Source organism: Ambystoma mexicanum, chromosome 1p, assembly GCF_040938575.1.
Source record: "Ambystoma mexicanum isolate Mex_15411 chromosome 1p, UKY_AmexF1_1, whole genome shotgun sequence".
Taxonomy (NCBI): Eukaryota; Metazoa; Chordata; class Amphibia; order Caudata; family Ambystomatidae; genus Ambystoma; species Ambystoma mexicanum.
Window position 1 is genome coordinate 620,029,294 of NC_090921.1, and position 18,254 is coordinate 620,047,547.

Sequence of the window (18,254 nt, forward strand, 5' to 3'; positions counted from 1 at the left end):
TGAAATCCTCTAATATAGGTGCAGGAACAGTGGAATCAATCAAACATATGTGTTACCCTAGACTGGAGAACGGCATCGATAATTGCTTGCCTCCATACACAAAAACCTTAAAGCTTATATGACAGAAAGTGGTCTTCCATAGTGCCCTGCTACCAAGAATGTTGGCTTTGCTGTGCATGGCTCTGTAAGAAAGGAGGGCAGGTTGTATTAGTAGAAAGGCACCTTTTGTGTTGATGGATGCAGGTTGGATGTACATGTTAACTGGGTGCCCATATCAAAATCTCTATGTTGTTTGTAGTTGGTGCTGACCGGGACGGTTAGCCATATGAGCAGCCCTCGGATTGTGGAGTGAAAGAATCTACAGCATGGTGGTTGATAGTAGATGGATAGGCTCTGAACCTATTAAGTACACTAGAGCTGCGGGTCATCTGAAGGAGTGTGGGAGGCATGGAGTGTGTGGGGCATCTGGAAGATCTGCCATCCTGGCACCTTCAAGAATGAACATCGCTCCAAAGCTCTTCCCACAGAGACATCGAAGGAAAGCCCACTGGGCCCATGTAAAGAAGGCTCATATCGCAAATCTTGCGGACGCCATCAGGCACGGCCACTCTTCTACAAGGAGTGAGCCCCTTATTGGACATACTGGAAACTCCAGGTGCATGGAATTAATATACAAAATACAGAAGATGACACAATGCTTTTTTGAGCACAAGCAAGTGCGCATGATCAAGCCCAGCCTTGCGAAAGACCTAGGAAAGGTTGAAACGCTTTGGCTTAAGGGTAATTGGCACACACAATGAACATTCATTGGCATTGAAAACCCAAATGTAAGCCTAAAACTCATGAACCCCAGAAGCCTCCTTTATTTTTCAAGATTATAGAACACAAAAGATTGCCATTCTTGACTACTCACGAACCAATGGCGACCAATGTATAACCTACCGATTATGCGCATGTGAAATGAAGTAATAACTAGTTCACATATATCAGAATTAGTCTTCATCGCTTCACACAAGAAACACTTCTGACACATGGGAGTAGGTTTATTATCGACATACATTACAGAGAACAGACCAGAAACAAATGTTTCCCTGGACTTCCATCTGCACAAATCATCCTCTGCAGCCACGTTCTACCTGTGTTTCCTAAAAAAAAGGTTTCTTGAAACAACCAAAGCAGGTCCTGTTGAAAAAATACATTAGACAGTTCAGTAATACAAGCAATAGACATACAACCGACACATTGTAGACCTGCGGCCATGCCTCCACGATAAAGCGACCTTCTGAACGCAAAATACATTAGGTACAAAAAAACATGAACGCTGTTTCAATCCCCAAGCATGGCACGGCCACTACCCACCCTCAAGAGTGTACAAGTATTTAAGTTCACAGTTCTCCCTTTAGACTGTCCTATGCAAAGCATAATCATTTGGTCTGAAGGAACCGCATAGAGGCAACCACCGTCAATCAAGTTCTGAACAACTCAGAGCCTTCCTGTGACCGGCTGCTACCTATGAGTGACTGCTCACACTCTACCCAAATCATTCTACTGCCCTCTCTGATATGTCCCCTGTGAAAGGCATGCATCGATAGGTTACTCGGCACAATCGGGCAGAACGTCTTTGTGGCAGGCCTAGCAGCCATGAATGACCACACTCACAGAGCTCGCTAGCGATATGCGTTCTGCAATGGAAGCTGTGGCCGGAGCTCTCCTGTGACATGCTGCTCTGGGCTGGGGAAAAACCAGTGGTCCTTGTGTCAGACAAGGAAAGAAAAGTTGCAGGACTGGTGCTGCAATACGGCATTGCCTGGGGAAGTGGGGAAACTTGGTGTTTCATGCGGTGCGACATATATACTTGCACCAGCCCGATAAGAAGTGGTCTGGAGTTTGGACTATGGGACTGCTGAGCAGTGGTGAAGATGTCAGACCACGGGACAGAGTTTTAGTGGTTTCAGTGTCAGACCAGTGGAAAAAGAAGCAGTGGCCTGGATTCCCCAGCAGGAGAAAAAGGCTGCAGTCTAGATGTAAAATAGGGTCGGAGAGACGCATTGGTCCTGTTGCCAGACTTGGGGACACGGTACAAGCGTTCTTCAGGTTACATCAGAAAAGGAGAGTCACTGGTAGGACACAGGACTCAGACCAGTGGAAAGAGAAGCAGCGGTCTGGATGTGAGACACGTGCAAGAGAGGCAGTAGCGTGGTGTCGCAGACTGTGGTGGAAGGACACACGTAGACTGCGGCAATGGTAGCTTCTCTGGATTCACAACAGAGTACAGGGACCAGTGCAGTTTTTTTAAAGGAACATGCTCACAAGTTCTGGAAGCGATGAGTACAGAATTGCCTCATTTCTGCCTAGACACTCTATCCGGAGCATATAAAAAGTACTCAAAATAGGCATAAAAGTGTTCTGCCTGTCTTAACTCCTTTCTTTATGCTCCCAGAGATTCTTGTTATTTTTTCAGGCCTAGTTGGGGGAGCGATACATGCATTCCCAGTCAAGCTGCAAAAACCGCATGGGTTTGTCCCAGCATGATACTTTCATGCTGGCGTACAAGCAATGGATCCCTTTGGGCCAACTCCATAGGAATGGATTGTAAACGTGGTCTACCACGTGTAAATGGCAGGTGGCACTGAGGCTTTTTGCAGAACGAAGTGCAAGAAAAGTGTTTGGATGATTTTTTCTGTTAACACTCTTGTGAGTTGGAAAATGCACGGAGGGGGCGCAAGTTTACAAATTTGCAAAAGTAGGTAGTCAACACCCCTTACAATGTACACTTTGTAGGTAATTGATCCCGTGTGGGTCCACATGTTTACCATCAAGTGCTGGAAAAGAACTTGGTCTTTACTGCTGCCCTCTCAGAGTTCTACTTCATTTTCAGTTTCTACCTCCCCCATCCCTCTCACATCCCACAAAACACTGAGTGCCGAAAAAGTGCAGCGGTGTAACTAGACATGGACAGAAAAAGTTGCTAGAAAGCGACCAACATTCCATCCAGCCTGCCCTGCTCTTCCCGACTTACATTTTCCTTCTACTCCCACCACCCAGCATCCTCTGGAACCTCTCTCTGGATTGGCCTGTTCATTGGTTCTATCCCATCTGCTACGTCTGGGGCTGTTCCATTGAGAATTTCATCTTTCTGTTTCTCCCAAATCGATCCATATCCAAAGGCACGGGTGTTGCTAGGTCTGGAAAAGATCCGGGGCTAGACTAATGTCGGGGCTGATGGGGCTCAGGCTAGCTAACCTTTTGGTTGTAACCCTGTAGCTTCTATCCAGGGCTACAACCAAAAGAGCCGGGGCAATAGCCCCCTAGGCCCCTCCTAGCGAGGCCTCTCTCCAATGGCATAACAGGACCCCTTGATCAAGACACTCCTAACTGGAAAACACCTGTTTCGAGTGCATTATTAATGCCAATGAGCTGTTGGCACTCTACTCTACAGGGGAGTTCTGGTGCAGGTCCCCTCTTTCACTAATATAGCCTGTCTCCAGGATTCCCATTTTACAGTCTTTCAGAAAGAGCCTCATTTAGTGCAGTTACCCATACAGAACCTGCTCTCATGCTGTCGGCCTTCTCTGTATTCTTGCTTTTGTCATAAATTCATATGGTCCAGTGGTTATGATTGCAGTTTTTCACCCAGGTGCCCTAGGCGTGACTTCTGATATTGAAGCTGCACAAGTTCTCAATTGTCCATTGACTTAAATGATTCTTCACAAATAGTGATCTTTTAATCTTTTGGCCCAGTCTGCAGACTTGGTCCCCAGAAACACTTCCATGAACCTTTTAAGTCTAGCTGTTTTGAAAGCTAGCCAGCATTTCTGACGCTGCGGTTTGGTTGGTCGGTGAAGATGTTTTTTGAAAGGAGGACCCCCCCCACCCCCAACTCAGCAAACGTTAAGGAGGAAAATAACAAAAACACGAGAACCTACATGGAAAGAGTGTTCAATGTAGTGCATTAAGCTACATGCTTGAAAATTGGAATAAAATAAGTTCCCATAGGATTGGAAAATTATGTGGATTAAATGAAATCTCTGCACAGTCCCCATGTCTCTCTTCGGCATGGAACATAAACCGTATTCTGTGAGGACACTGACATTTAAGCTGTTAAAATTACAGGGGATCACATCTTGCAGGAATTGGTGCAGTCTGTGGGCACTCTCCATCAACATCTTCCGCCATTATAGTCCGGTTATAAAGATGCCTCCGGTTAGCTCTGCATGGAATGTCCGTTTGCGAGTTGTGCTATGCCGTTGGGCTCCGTGGTGTCCTTCTGCAGGTCGCTGGGTTTGCAGTTTGCTGGACGCTGGCGGAGGTGTGTGATCCCGTTTTGTTTTGCGTCCCCTGGAGCCTCTTCTTCATTGCCACTGCCGTCGCTCTCTTCCACATCACTCCTCATATCCTTTTCCACCTGCGGGGCAAGAGGCAAGGAGGAGATCAGTCAGAGTTGCAGAAACTAGCGGCAACTACAAGTGACCTCAAATCACACAAACTCCCACAAAACCACACAGAAGCTCCAATCAATCACTGATCATCAAAAACAAAATATCTCTGAGTAAGCAAAACACAGGGATATACAACTATGGACTTTGTTATTGGAAGAGCATGTGGCGTCAGATATGGTGACAGATGATCCCAACCATTGCTTCTGAAACAACACCTAGAAGATTGAGAACATAACCAGTTTGCTTGGGATGTTCATCATAGGCAGTGCATGGTCTTATGCAGGCAGCTCAAGTGAACACCCAGGCAGGCAGGTAATAAGTGATGTCATTTTGATATCTTCAGTTGGGTGGCACAAAATCTTCCAGAGTTTGTCCTTTATTTTTAGTCATGCGCCAGTCACTATCTAGATGTTTCCCTCGTGTAGTTTCCTACCTTTTGATGACAACCAAATTTGTACATTTAAGTCAAGGTTTCGACATGTCCCGGAGACCTGGACAATTTGCAGCTGAGGAGTGGGGTTGAGGGAGGGGAGGGGCCGTGCACTAATGCACTCATTTTCTGGCCTATTTCCCCCCATCTCACTATGACCTTTAATAGAGCTGAGCTTGGCTTGCAATACACACCATTGCATTCATCACCAAAAGAACTGGAGCCAATAAGCACACGACATATTTGGATGTGTGATGCAATACACGGAGTGTAAAGCAGCCAGGGAAAGGATACCCAAAAGAGGTGAGGTGCGGGTAGGACACAGGAAAGCCCTGATGCAAGAAGAGCGATAGAAGTCTGATGTCGGAGCAGATCTTAGCTGTGTGACCGGGCCGGGCAACTGTGAGATGGGTAAGTGGTTGACTTTTGGTCTAGTGTACTGCAGTACAATGAAATGCTTTCTTTCAAGTTGTTCTTCTGATGACATATTTATCAACATAATATTTGGTTGTACCTTTTTGTTGTTGTAATGAGTAGCACCTTTATGTAAGAATTAGGCAGTGGCTCCACAATGCAGCTTTTCTTTTTAATGAAATCTTTGCTTACATTTTTACAACATGCTTAACTGTGTTGTACATGACCAAAGATCTGCCTTCTAGTTAATCGTCCTGACTATACATACATTCAAAAACAAAGAGAAAACAAAATAAAGGGGTACTCCCAAAATATCTTAATACACTAAGAATAATTAGTAAAATGCAGCTGGCCTGTCTTACCTGCGCCACCTTTGCAGCGTGTGTCCTTACCATGACGCAAAGGTGGCAGCGGTAACACGTGGACTTCCAGGCCCGTGTAAGGAATGTTGGTGCAGAGTGGGCAGGAACGGAATGTGAAGGGGAGGGCGGTCAGTCGGCAAGGAAGGGGTGGGAGCGGAAGCAGTATGGCGCACCGGGATGGAGGCTGCAGTGCTGGGTAAGTGTGGATGTGGGATGAAGGGAGTGGCGGCCAAAGACCCGGGCAGCAAATGTCAGCGATGTGAAGACACAGAACCAAATTGGAAAATGAGTGACTTTGAATTTGTAACCATGACGGTGGAGGTAAAATATCCAAACTGGCCCCACATTTTTAAATCTTTCTTTTTTACTGATGCACAGGTGCTTCCCTTCAATAGAGTGAACAACATTTTCACAAAGGGCAAGCATCCTCTCACCATTTTACCAAAATAATGCATGGGGAGAAGTGATGCCAACATTACCATCAAGGGTCACAGAATCTGTTATTTGAATACATACTTTGCCACTGGGCGGTATGACCATGCTCCTGCAGCCTCCTCTCACTCACTGTGGAAGCCTACGTGTGGGGGTCATCCATGCACATGTACAAAATTGCAGCAATCAAAACCAATGCCTCACCCTATTTACACAGAATCTGAGAAGGCGTTGCAGCACTCTGTTTCTTTGTGGCAGGGTCGATTCTAAAGGATTTCGTCTTTTTCACTTTATTTGACATTTTGGCTCTCTGGTTCATGGGGCAACAGCCCCTCCAGCCTAGGTGGTATTTGCCCTTTGCCCCTATGCGCCCCTGCCTGCAATATATACAGGTGGTGCATTTCCTACAGAAAAACGTAGGTAGCATGTATTTATTTCTGTGGGGGATACATTGGTCATGTACAGTAACTAAAGTTGAAATGCACATTGATAAATTTGAGACCCACGATGGTTCCAAAATCCGACCAGCGTGTTAAGCATGCATACATCTGTATTAATAATATACTAGATCAACATTCCCAAACGCGGAACGGCGTTCTCAGCCTTTCCTCTCTTGGAGGTTGAAAAAACGTGAGTATCTATGCGTTAGTGATAGTAACGGCTACTGTGCTACAAAACAAGGAGCCTCATTGGTTGTGCAGTAAAAAAGTAGCACATTTACTGCCACATTTAACGCACCGCCTAGCTGCAAGATTGGAGGTGAAGTAGAGGCGATACAGGCTGCATGTTGCTAGAAGTCTTTCCTCCATCTCACCACCAAAAATTGGAGGATTTACCACAGTGTATTAAGTGCACACGTTAAAACCTACAAATCCCCAGTGAAAACTATGGAAAATGATGGATTCCAAGAATGGGGACAGACTGAAACGAACTGCTCCTTAAAAGCTGGCAGATTTTGTTAGATTGTAAGTGGTGGTAATTGTAACCCCTAGTATTTTCAAAATTCCAAAATCTGGCTGACCACCAAGGAGTTATCAGAGTTAGTGAACAGTCCCTCGACCGCTGTAATTTCAGAAGAGTTCATTGAATTAGGCAGAAAGGATGAAATGCCATAGCTGTTCATTCCATCCTATGCAACATCCAGAGCATTGCCTAGAAGAATCGGCACCTGGACCGCCAGAGAAGGGATCGGCACCAGGCCCTCCAGAGAGGCAAAGAAAGGACACTTCCTATTTAGATGAGTGGCAAAAAGACATCTGTTGCAGGGAATCCCACAGGTTAAAGAATTCTTGTACAATCTCTTAGTTCTGTTCCCATTCATGATTTGCTAAAGCCAGGCTGATCGATGGGGTCTGCCTCTTCATTCTGCAGGCGGAAGATTGTCTGCCTAAAGTAGTATCCCTTGTTCGACCACCCACAAAAAAAAAGGGCCTATGCTAAAAAAAACTATTGGCAATTCCTTACTGCTAAATCACAAAAAGAGCGTAGGATAATGTTGACCAGAAAAGAAAGAAATGTTCACAAAATGAAAGTCAGGATGGTAAGGCTGGGTCTCCTTTCCCAACGTTTGAAGCAGGGGACATGGTGGGACTCTCGAGCAGAGCACACTACGTGGCCTCGTCAGCACGAGGTTCACAGTTCAAGTTCAACAATGCCAGCACCTTCAGGGGCTAAGTTTCTTTCCTGGAAGTTTCTGGCCTTCGAAGGTCTGCTAGTTCAAAGTAACATTCAAACAAACAAAAGTTGCTTCGGTATTCCTGTACCTTGGGTGATTGCTCTTTGCGCCTAAGATCTCCCTCTGCCGGACTCGGATCCTCTTCTCAACTCGGGCCTCCCTCCGTCAGGTTCACTACAGCCTTTCACATACAGTTAAAATATTCAGGAGCTTTAATGCCTTTTTAAACAACCAACACTGTGAACAAATCCTCGACCGGGTTTACTCTTGTCGACACAATATTTCCGGGGTTCATTACTCATGACGCCCGTTAATCAAACTAAACATAGGTTCTCTCTGTGGTCTTGCACCTTGGGTGCTTGCCTCTCTTCCCTAGGATCTGCCTCTGCTGGGCTCGGATCCTCCTGGTAGTTTGGATCTCCCTCCATCGGGTTCACTGCGGCCTTTCTTTAACACAATTCATGTATTTTACCACAATTCATGCATTGCTCATTTTCATCGGTCAGCAAGGTTTTCCTTCTCCTAGCTTTCTCATGGTATCCCTCTGTCAGGTTCACACTTGCCTTTATTACACAGTTCACAATATTCTCGGAAAGCTGGGTTCCCTTCCCCTAGCTTTCCCTGGCTACGGGTCAGAGACTTTCGATTGTATATGGGATTTTACCTAACCCTTACAGGACCACTCTGATCCCTCACGCCACCCTTTCCTAGGGCTTCTGGTTCTTGTAGTTTCAAAGAATAGGGCCCGTTCAGAGTCTTTCAAAAGAGCGGCCATGTGGTGCTGGATCCCTCTGCACCTGGACTTCAACTGGGCTTTCTTTAAAGTTCAAACACACACACAAGTTCTTTCTTGTACGAATTCCTGGCGTTCACAAGGTTGCTACTTGCAAACTTGGGCTCAGCACAGTTCGGTTTGCTATCAGTTTCCTCCGACTCACCGGCTGTGCTGTACCCGTTGTCTTCTCTCTTCTCTGGAGTCAAGGATAGTACCACTGTAGCCAGCTTGCCTTCCCCCCCCTGCGTTATCAATGTGGGAGGCCCCTGTGTACCATCAACATCTGTTGTTCTGCACGGCAGCTGAAACTCCCGGTCTTATACTTTCCAGTTCATAGGCTTTGTGGGTCTGAGTTGAAAAGGGCAAGGGTAATTCCCCCTTTGTCGTCTTTCCAGGTCTCTCTGCCTTTCTCCTCCATTTGAACTGCCGGTATGGTGTAGCGGTCTCCTTGTGCGATCTGCCTTGCTTGAAGTGTGCTTTCATGCTCCACCTTTCATCAATGTGGGGAAGGTAAAGGGCCGTCAGGTGTGCATGATTATTGCCAATTGCCTGACTCTTCTTGACCCGTGTGTTGGGACATATCAGGTAAACGGCTCAGGTGTTAGTCCGTTGTTTGTTATAGTGTAAGCAAGTGTTCGTGTGGGAAAAGGGGCTGAGGGTAAAGCTTCCAAATATCCTACAGGTGTTACAAGGAAGGGAATACCGCATCATAACCCTCGGTGTCACACTTCCACTCTCCAAAGAACCCTCCCCTGGGTGCTCCTCGCTCACTGGTCCGCCCCCAGGAACTGGGTCCAATAGCGATGGCTGTATCCTGGACACCTGGAAGACAGATCCCCGGGGACTAGTAAGTGAGACAACCTTGGGTTTCTGACATACCCTTACCCTATCCTAGGTGGATATGCCTATTCTCTGCCCGGGTCTTCCGTTGTTAAGACCAGGAAGACAATAGGGACGAGAGATGTGCAGGAACTTTGCATATTCCACTGATGGTTTTTGGTCAGCGTAGGTAGAGGTGGAATGATGTTATTGGTCTCTCTACAATACCCCATGAATTGGTGTTCAAAATCAACTTTGGATTTTACTGCTTCAGAGGTTTCCCAGTTCCATATTGGAGAGTTTTGGGAGTAGTAGTTCACCTGCCAAGAATTCTGAGGTACAAAATCTCAATATGGAGGTGGAGTTTGTTGTAAACGAGTAGGGAATGAGGCGAAATCCCTCCCCAGGATAACTTCTTCGGGGAGTCCCAGAATGATGGCTGACGGCACCTCACAGGATTTATCCCATATTTCGATGTGTACAGGTATTTTAGGATACACTTCATTGTCTCCATGTACACAGGTGACTGACTAGGGATGCGTTGTCTAGATCTCTAGTTGAAATCAAATTGGCCTGTATCGCAGTTTGCTTGCTACCTGAGTCAACCAAGGCCCGTACTTGTCTCCCGTTTACTCAGGCTTTTTCATAGGTAAATTCGGTAGGAGTCTGACAAATAGATGCTAAATGTTTCTAGCTCTTCCTTGGGTACTTCCCACTCTTCGCCCTTTAAACAAACTATTTCCATAGGTTCGTCTCTTATGTTCTTTGGGCAGTGTCTAGCTAAGTGTCCTGTTTCTTTACATGAGAAACAGACTGGAGGAGATGGTCTGCTCTCTTTTATGTCCTCCCTTTTACTTTCCTCTTTGACCTTTGGGTAAAGTTTCCTGATTTCCACTCTCACTCCTGTCAAGCCTTCTTTGGTTTGGTATGATCCCCCTGGTTTATCTACTCCCTGAGGTTGGGGTCGGTGGATTGGTTTATGATCCTTCCATTATTCCCAACGATGGGTCAAATGAACGTGTTAAACTGCATCTAAATGGTTCTGTGTAGGTCAATTTAACTGCAGAACAGCTTTCTGCAAAACAGGTTGTAAGGAATTAGTGAACTGTTCCAGGGGGATTATCTCTATCAGTTCTTCTAAGGATTTCTCACTAATCCACAGGGCCACAGTGTTTTTAACCCGTTCACCCATTTCTAAGGGGGTTTCCCCCAGGTTCAGTCTGATGGCCCTTGGTTTCTGCTGCTAAAAATTGCAGGTTTGCCCCACTCTTTTTAATAGTCCTTCTTTGATGGATCAAAAGGTAGCTCCCTGTGCAAGATTAAGTAGCTGATAGGAGGTTTGTAATTCACCTTTCAGTAGATGGGCTAAATAGCATATTTTAAGGTTCTCTTCCCACCCTAGTTGGTCAGCTAGGCGTTAGAAGTTTAAAATAAAAAATCCTTTACTTTCACCTTCAAGATATGGTTGAAGCACCCCCTGTGGTAATAAGGGTCTTGCTTGTAGTTCCACCAGTTTGCTTAAGTTTTCTTGAATTCTGATCTCGGCCTGTATTTGGTGGCCCGCTAACTTGCCAATCACATTGGCTAGGTCGGCCATTTCTTCTGGAGGTGTAAGGGTCACTTCTGTAGATGGTTCTGAATCAGAAAGGAAGCACCTTTCGACTCCGTCAGATAAAGTCTCCAAATCGTCTGACCCTTCTGACTCTGAGTCAGCTGAAGCAGTGGGCTGCAGTTTTTCAATCCCCAAGCCAGATGTCCCTGCAACTGCTAATGGCGGAGTACCAAAACAAAAAGGTCCAGAAGGAGGGCGATTCAGAGCACTAGGTCTGATGAAGGAAAAAACAGGTCAGATTTTTAGGATTATCCAATCCCACTGTTGTATGTTGTAATGAGAGAGAGGAAGGGTGTCTAGCAATACTTGAGTTTTAAAGAACAGTTTTTGTTGACCAGTTGGGACACGCAACTGAGAGAACAATACCTCTTTGGCCATGGATGCGCGGTCAGTGTCAAGAAGATCAACTATTTTATTTTCCCCTTCTGGTGGTACCACAATTATAAGCATGGGTTTACATTTTTATCAGTTGAATCCCATCCCACACCTGCCACCATACGTAAGGAATTCATGGTGGCAACAATAAAGACAGACGGAAGTGATCACAGTTCGAGGGTGTTTATTGAACTTTATAATGTGTGAGATAAACGCCTAGTCTAAACCTAAATCTAAGATGGGAGCAAGCTATGACCATCAAATAATAATAAGGCAGCCCTAGTGGTGTCTTGTCAAATAAAAAGGGCCTATGCTAAAAAAAAACTATTGCCAATTCCTTACTGCTAAATTACAAAAAGAGTGGGATAATGTTCACCAGAAAAGAAAGAAGTGTTCACAAAATGAAAGTCAGGATGGTAAGGATGGGTCTCCATCCCCCACGGTTGAAGCACGGGACAAGGCAGGACTTTCGAGCACAGCACACTCCTTGGTCTCAACAGCACGAGGTTCACAGTTCATGTTCAACAATACCAGCACCTTCAGGGGCTAAGTCTCTTTCCTGGAAGTCTCTTGCCTTTGAAGGCCTGCTGGTTCAAAGTAACAAACAAACAAAAGTTTCTTCAGTATTCCTGAAGAGCGATTGCTCTTCGCCCCTAAGATCTCCCTGTGCCGGGTTCGGATCCTCCTTTCAGCTCGGGCCTCCCTCCGTCGTGCACTATGGCTTTTCACATACAGTTCATAATATTCAGGAGCTTTAATGTCTTTTTAAACAAACAACACAGTGAACAGCCCTCGGCCGGGTTTACTCTTTTCAACACAATGTTCCCAGGTGTATTACTCTTGACACCTCTTATTCAAAATAAACAACATTTCTCTCTGTGGTCTTGCACCTTGGGCGCTTGCCTTTCACCCCTAGGATCTCCCTCTGTCAGGTTCGGATCCTCCTTGCAGTTTGGGCCTCCCTTCGTCCGTTCAATACGGTCTTTCTTTAACACAATTCATGTATTTTAACACAGTTTGTGCATTTCTCATTTTCATCAGACAGCAAGGTTTTCCTTCTAGCTTTCTCATGGCATCCCTCTGTCGGGTTCACACTTGCCTTTATTACACAGTTCACAATCTTCTCGGAAAGCTGGGTTCCCTTCCCTTAGCTTCACTCTGGCTACAGGTCAGTGACTTTCGATTGTATAAGGCATTTGACCTAACCCTTATAGGACCACTGTGACACCTCATGCCACCCTTTCCTGGGGTTTCTGGTTCTGGTAGTTTCAAAGAATAGGTCCCGGTCAGAGTCTTTCAAATGAGCGCCCATGTGGCGCCGGATCCCTCTGCATTGGACTTCAACTGGGCTTTCTTTAAAGTTCAAACAGACACACAAGTTCTTTCTTGTACAACTGTCTAGCATTCACAAGGTTGTCAGTTGCAACCTTTGGCTCAACACAGTTCGGTTTGCTATCAGCTTCCTTCGACTCACCAGCTGAGCTCAACCCGTTAGCTTCCCTGGAGTCGAGGATAGTACCAACTTGTCTCCCCGCCTGCATTATCAATGCGGGAGGCCCCGGTGTACGATCGCCATCTGCTGTTCTGCACGCCAGCTGAAACTCCCAGTCTTATACTTTCCAGTTTCGGAGGCTTTGTGGGTCTGAGTTGAAAGGGGCAAGGGTCGTCTTTCCAGGTCTCGCTGCCTTTCTCCTCCATTTAAACTGCTGGTTTGGTGTAGCTGTCTCCTCGTGTGATCGGTCTTGCTCAAAGTATGCTTTCATGCTCTGCCTTTTATCCATGTGGGGAAGGTAAAGGGCCGTCAGGTGTGCGTGATTATTGTCAATTGCCTGACTCTGCCTGACTCATGTCTTGGGACATGTCAGGTAAACGGCTCTGGTGTTAGTTTGTTGTTTGTTATAGTGTGAGCAAGTGTTCGTGTGGGAAAGGGGGGTAAAGCTTCCAAATATCCTACAGGGTAGGATGGGGAAAAGGTGTTACAATGAAGGGGATACCACGTCTCAATCGTCGGTGTCCCACTTCCAGTCTCAGAAGAACCCTCACCTAGGTGATCCTCCCGCACTTGTCCACCCCCAGGAACTGGATCCAATGGCGATGGCCATCCGCTGGCCACCTGGACAACAGATCCCCAGGAACTAGCGAGTGAGACACCCTTGGGTTTCTCACAGAAGATGCAGGTTGAAACCTGAGAAGTCAGGTATGGTGCAGAGGTCAGGCTGGTGGGACTTTGGCACCGTAAAGAGGTGCGAAAAGTAGCCCAGACCCCTTTTATAACAGTGCAACAGACTGAAGGCACACTATCTGATGAAAAAGTCTAATGCATTGTTCCTTCTCTGCATAATATTAAGTTAGTCCAATAAAAGTTGCCAAAATCTGCATTTCATGTAATAATTTAAGGAAAACACATTTTGTATTCCTGAAATAATGAGCTAATTACAGGGTCATCACAGAAATAATTTGTACCTTGAATGGGGGCAAAATTCCTTAATTATCGGATATATAGGCCCTAATCGTATTTGATAGCTAGGATACTTTTAGCACCACCATCCTGATACATTCACAAGGCTTTCTGGGGCCTGGGACCACGCCATTTCCAACTCTCCCTTCCTATATACTCCCCTGCTAGAGCCCACCGCCCCTCTAACTCTAACTCTTTGATTCTTTGATTGTCAAACGCTTCTCCAAGCAGAGAGTGGGGGGCAAGTCTCTCTCCTCAGCTGGTGCCTCCCTTTGGAATAGCCTCCATGCCCCTCTCAGACCTGAGCCAGACCTCCTTAAGTTCCGGAAACTGCTCATACTCTGCTTTTCTCTGCCTCTTTCCCTCTTTTCCTTCCCTGCAAATCGCCCCACTGCAGCTGAGACCGGTGGCTTGGTCCTCATGAATCTCACAGGATACCAGGTCCCTTTTACTCAGTGAATACCATCACCTCCTCCACACCCCCGCTGCACTGCCACTGCGGGCCCCTGCTTGGCAGCTCTACCTCACAACCTTGGGAGTCGCCTGCACTAGCACTTGGTCGGAGGCCTCCTCCTTGACAATTCTTTCCCGTGCCCCCACCATAACCTGTCCATTCCTTGCCCCTCCCTCACACCATCCCTACCTCCTGCACTTTTTCACTGCACTTGCACGACTTCGGCACCACAATTGTATATTTACTGTTTTGCCAATGTTTTTGCTCTCCCCTGTTCCCTTCTCATTTAGCCTTGTGGCGCTTTCAAACACAATTCTGCTGTATAAGCACCTAACAAATGCTCACTAAAATAAAAACAATAGATACACTAATACTTTAGGCATAACGGAGAATATTCTATCACAGTGACCTCTGGTTCTCTTTGATGCATGGTATCAGTGGTTGAACATATAACTTAAATAGTAATGGGGAAAGGGGCCAACAGAGCCTAGTTCCCCCAGGAATCTGTCATTTAATAGTGAACTCTGAATTAATGCATACACTAGCTGTAGGCTTTTCATAGAGTTTACAAATTAATCAGTTTCCAAATATAGATGTTGCCAAAACTCCCCGCAACAATTTCCCAGGCTACACAACCAAGTAATTTCCCAGCATCAAGACAATGTGCAGTTACATGAAATATTTCAGCCGTCATCTCGATCATGGCTGTCAAGTAGTTAGTAGGCACAACAGTCGAGCGACCGGGGATAACACCATTGAGTGGGCTGTCTCGGTCCTCCAGAATAACGCAACTAGACAACATGAGGGGCAGGCCGATTCCCCTACTGTTCATTCTTGAGAAAGAGAAGAATGAACAGTTTCTTATTTCTTATGGGGTTGGCTTCTTTCTCCTTTCCTTCACGCTGCCTTTAAACAGCCAGGCATTCTAGTCCACCTCCTCCTTCACGCTGCCTTTAAACAGCCAGGAATTCTAGTCCACCTCCTCCTTCACGTTGCCTTTAAACAGCCAGGAATTCTAGTCCACCTCCTCCTTCACGTTGCCTTTAAACAGCCAGGAATTCTAGTCCACCTCTTCCTTCACGCTGCCTTTAAACAGCCAGGAATTCTAGTCCACCTCCTCCTTCACGCCTTTAAACAGCCAGGTATTCTAGTCCATCTCCTCCTTCACGCTGCCTTTAAACAGCCAGGTATTCTAGTCCACCTCCTCCTTCACGCTGCCTTTAAACAGCCAGGCATTCTAGTCCACCTCCTCTTCAGGTGAATGAGCTACTTTTCTTTCGGGGACTTTCACTTTTATACTTTGCCTCCTTCTCTCTCATTTCCTGTTGGTTTGTGGTTGCAACACCGCCCCCTTTGTCTGGATTGATCAGCATATAGCCCAATAGTTTGGGGGCCTGCTCTTCCTCCAGTCAGATTGCACCATGATCATAGGGCTTAGACCGCCTCATTCTTCCCTCGCCTGCTGCAGTCACTTTCCTTCCTCGAATGGCTGTGCCTGTTGTTTGCACAATGTTTAATGGCATCAGTGGAGTCTGGGAGGACCCAGGTCATTGTCCACCCCTCTACCGTGTCCCTTCCGCGGCGTCCGTGTCCTTGTTTTAGGGCTGCCATGCCCTATCTGTCATCCTCCTGTGTTCATCCCCTCTATGTGGTCCAGGATCCCCGCTCCATCTGCTCCTGTGGGCTGGCTGTGGGGCGGCTCTCGTTTTCCATGCGAGACTGCATCGGGATGTGCGTGGCCGCCAGCTGCGCATTGCTGATCCTTCTTTGTAATGAGGCTCTGCCACTGGTGGTCCCAGGCTATGGCTAATCTCAGCCGCACCTTGTTATGTCGCTCTGAGGTATGTGTTCCGAGGGATCCCTGTGGTCTAAATTTATTACAGATGGGCCCTGACATTATTGGTCAAGCTGTGACAGAGTGTGGCAATAAGACCCGAGGTGGTGGGCCAATACCGCCCCACGTAATGCCCCCGGGGCCGTAGTTACTTAACAAAGCCCCAGGGGCATTACCGTGGGCGGTATTGGCCCGCCGCCGAGGGTCTTATTGCCATTAGTACCCCAGCCGCGTTTCAAAACAGAAAAAAAAAAAACGAAGGCAGCCTCCAGCTATGGGGTGGTCTGGAGCGGGGGTTGCCCCATTTCGAGCCTCCTCATTGGCTGAGGGGCTGCCACGCCCCTCGCTGGGAACAGAGAACACAGCACGCACGGCGTACACAGGAATACCGTGTGGTATGGCTCGGAAAAGAGCCAATCAACACGTTGGATTCCCGGTGCGCCGTGCTTGCCAGATACTAATGATCTATAACCCACATTGGACTGGAGGTTACCAGGTCGATGAGTGGCTGTATAGGAAAATGGCTAAGTGTTAAGAACCACCATAGTATACCGTGGTTGTGTCCTTGATCCTGGATATGCAGATGAGAGGTAAATTGTTGGCCAATAGTGTGCATGATCACTTGATGGCGAGATACGATTCTTACTTTTGAATACTGCCTCTCATGGGGACCAGTTCAGTGGCGAATTAATTTATCCTTTTCCTGGTATTGATTTATTATAAAAAGGAACAGTGAAATGTGAGTACCAGGTCCATGGAGAGAGATTCCCGCCAGGCACCATGGAGCATCTAGCAGGGACCACTGGCATTGTTTTCTGGTTCTTACTGCTTTTCAGAAGAGCTGAGCGGGGCATGCCTCAAGGCCACTCTGGCCCCATCAAAAAGAAAGAGTGGGGAACTGGTGGAAGCCAACCATTCCTGGATACAACCCAAGAGAGCTTCGGAAAACATGTGGGTCCTGCAGACCACCGCAGCCAACGCTGCCGCTGCCACCACCACAACACCCCCTCGTCCCCGCAAGGAAAGAAAAATCCTGACGCTGATTGCATAATGAGCTGCACAGCAAAACATAAGGCTGAAACAGGAATCAGGTTCTTAAGCTTTGTACATGATAATGAACTTCTGGCTTTAATTAACCATTTTCCCAATGAACCATACAGGCGGAATGTCAGCACGCAATGCCACCATAATACTCCTGCCTGATTCTAACAGTGGAAGGACATCAACATTCCAAAATACACTAACTTGGAGATGAGGGGGGGAGGTGGGAGATTCAGGGCCATGGGGCAATCAGGTACAGGGAAACTTAGGAAGGAATGGGGCAGCTGATCAGGCCCGATTACTCTGATCACTTGATTATAAACGCCATCAAAGGCAACAGTATTGCTCTAGCTGTGTAGGGAGAGGCGAGCTCTCCTGTGTGGAGTCCGGGTTAGCAGAGCTGGTGTGAGGACAAGAGCAGTAGGAGGTGGAGAAGCAGGAGTGAAGACAGGAGCAAGAGAAGGAGGAGCTCAAGAGCGACAGTGTTCATAGCCGGATAGTTACCTGGGGTTAGAGCCAATGACCAGGAATGGGTTAGGGTGGGTCAACTTCAGGGATCTGCAGAGATCCCGGGCTCAGGTTGAGACTCTCAGATAACGCAGGAGGCTTGTTTAGGACCTAGGGACAGAAGCTGGTATTGGTCAGGCAGAGGGGTAGGAAGGTTTCCGTAATAAGGAAAGCGATTCAGTGGTGCTATGCAACCCAAGTTTGCCATAGCAAGTGGGGCTCTTTGTTCCCCAGACCAGATCCGCATACCAGAAAGGCATGGTGGGGTTCATACTAGAAAATGAGGAAATGCAGTACTATGCATGTTTTGTGCCTATAAATTGCTTGAAATCACTTTGACCGTACCGTTACGCTCTTATTATAGCTGCATTCGTACACATGGGGCATGGCAAACTGCAATTACCATTGCATGTAACCTCAATTGTACTTTTATTGTGTACTCATGCACATATATTATTTTAATCAATAATTGATAGTTATGTTCTGTTTTCTATTCCACCACACATCAATCAATAACAATTCTATAACACAGTGTCATAATGTATAGTGTACTTTTATTCTTGTTTTACCCTTACTAATAAACTTTGCTGCCCTTTGCTCATACACTAAAATTGCCTTTCCTTTGTG

At 46.7% G+C, this 18,254-nt stretch overlaps 1 protein-coding gene across 1 annotated transcript in view; it reads right to left on the reverse strand.

Annotated features, from left to right (window-relative positions):
- Window positions 1-1,022: 1,022 nt before the first annotated feature.
- LOC138577213 (ceramide synthase 2-like) overlaps window positions 1,023-18,254 on the reverse strand; it is a 929,909-nt gene continuing 912,677 nt past the window's right edge. The window contains exon 11 of the mRNA XM_069649612.1: window positions 1,023-4,405. Coding sequence (XP_069505713.1) covers window positions 4,205-4,405 — 201 coding nt within the window. The 3' untranslated portion in view covers window positions 1,023-4,204. The remainder of the gene's footprint in view (window positions 4,406-18,254) is intronic.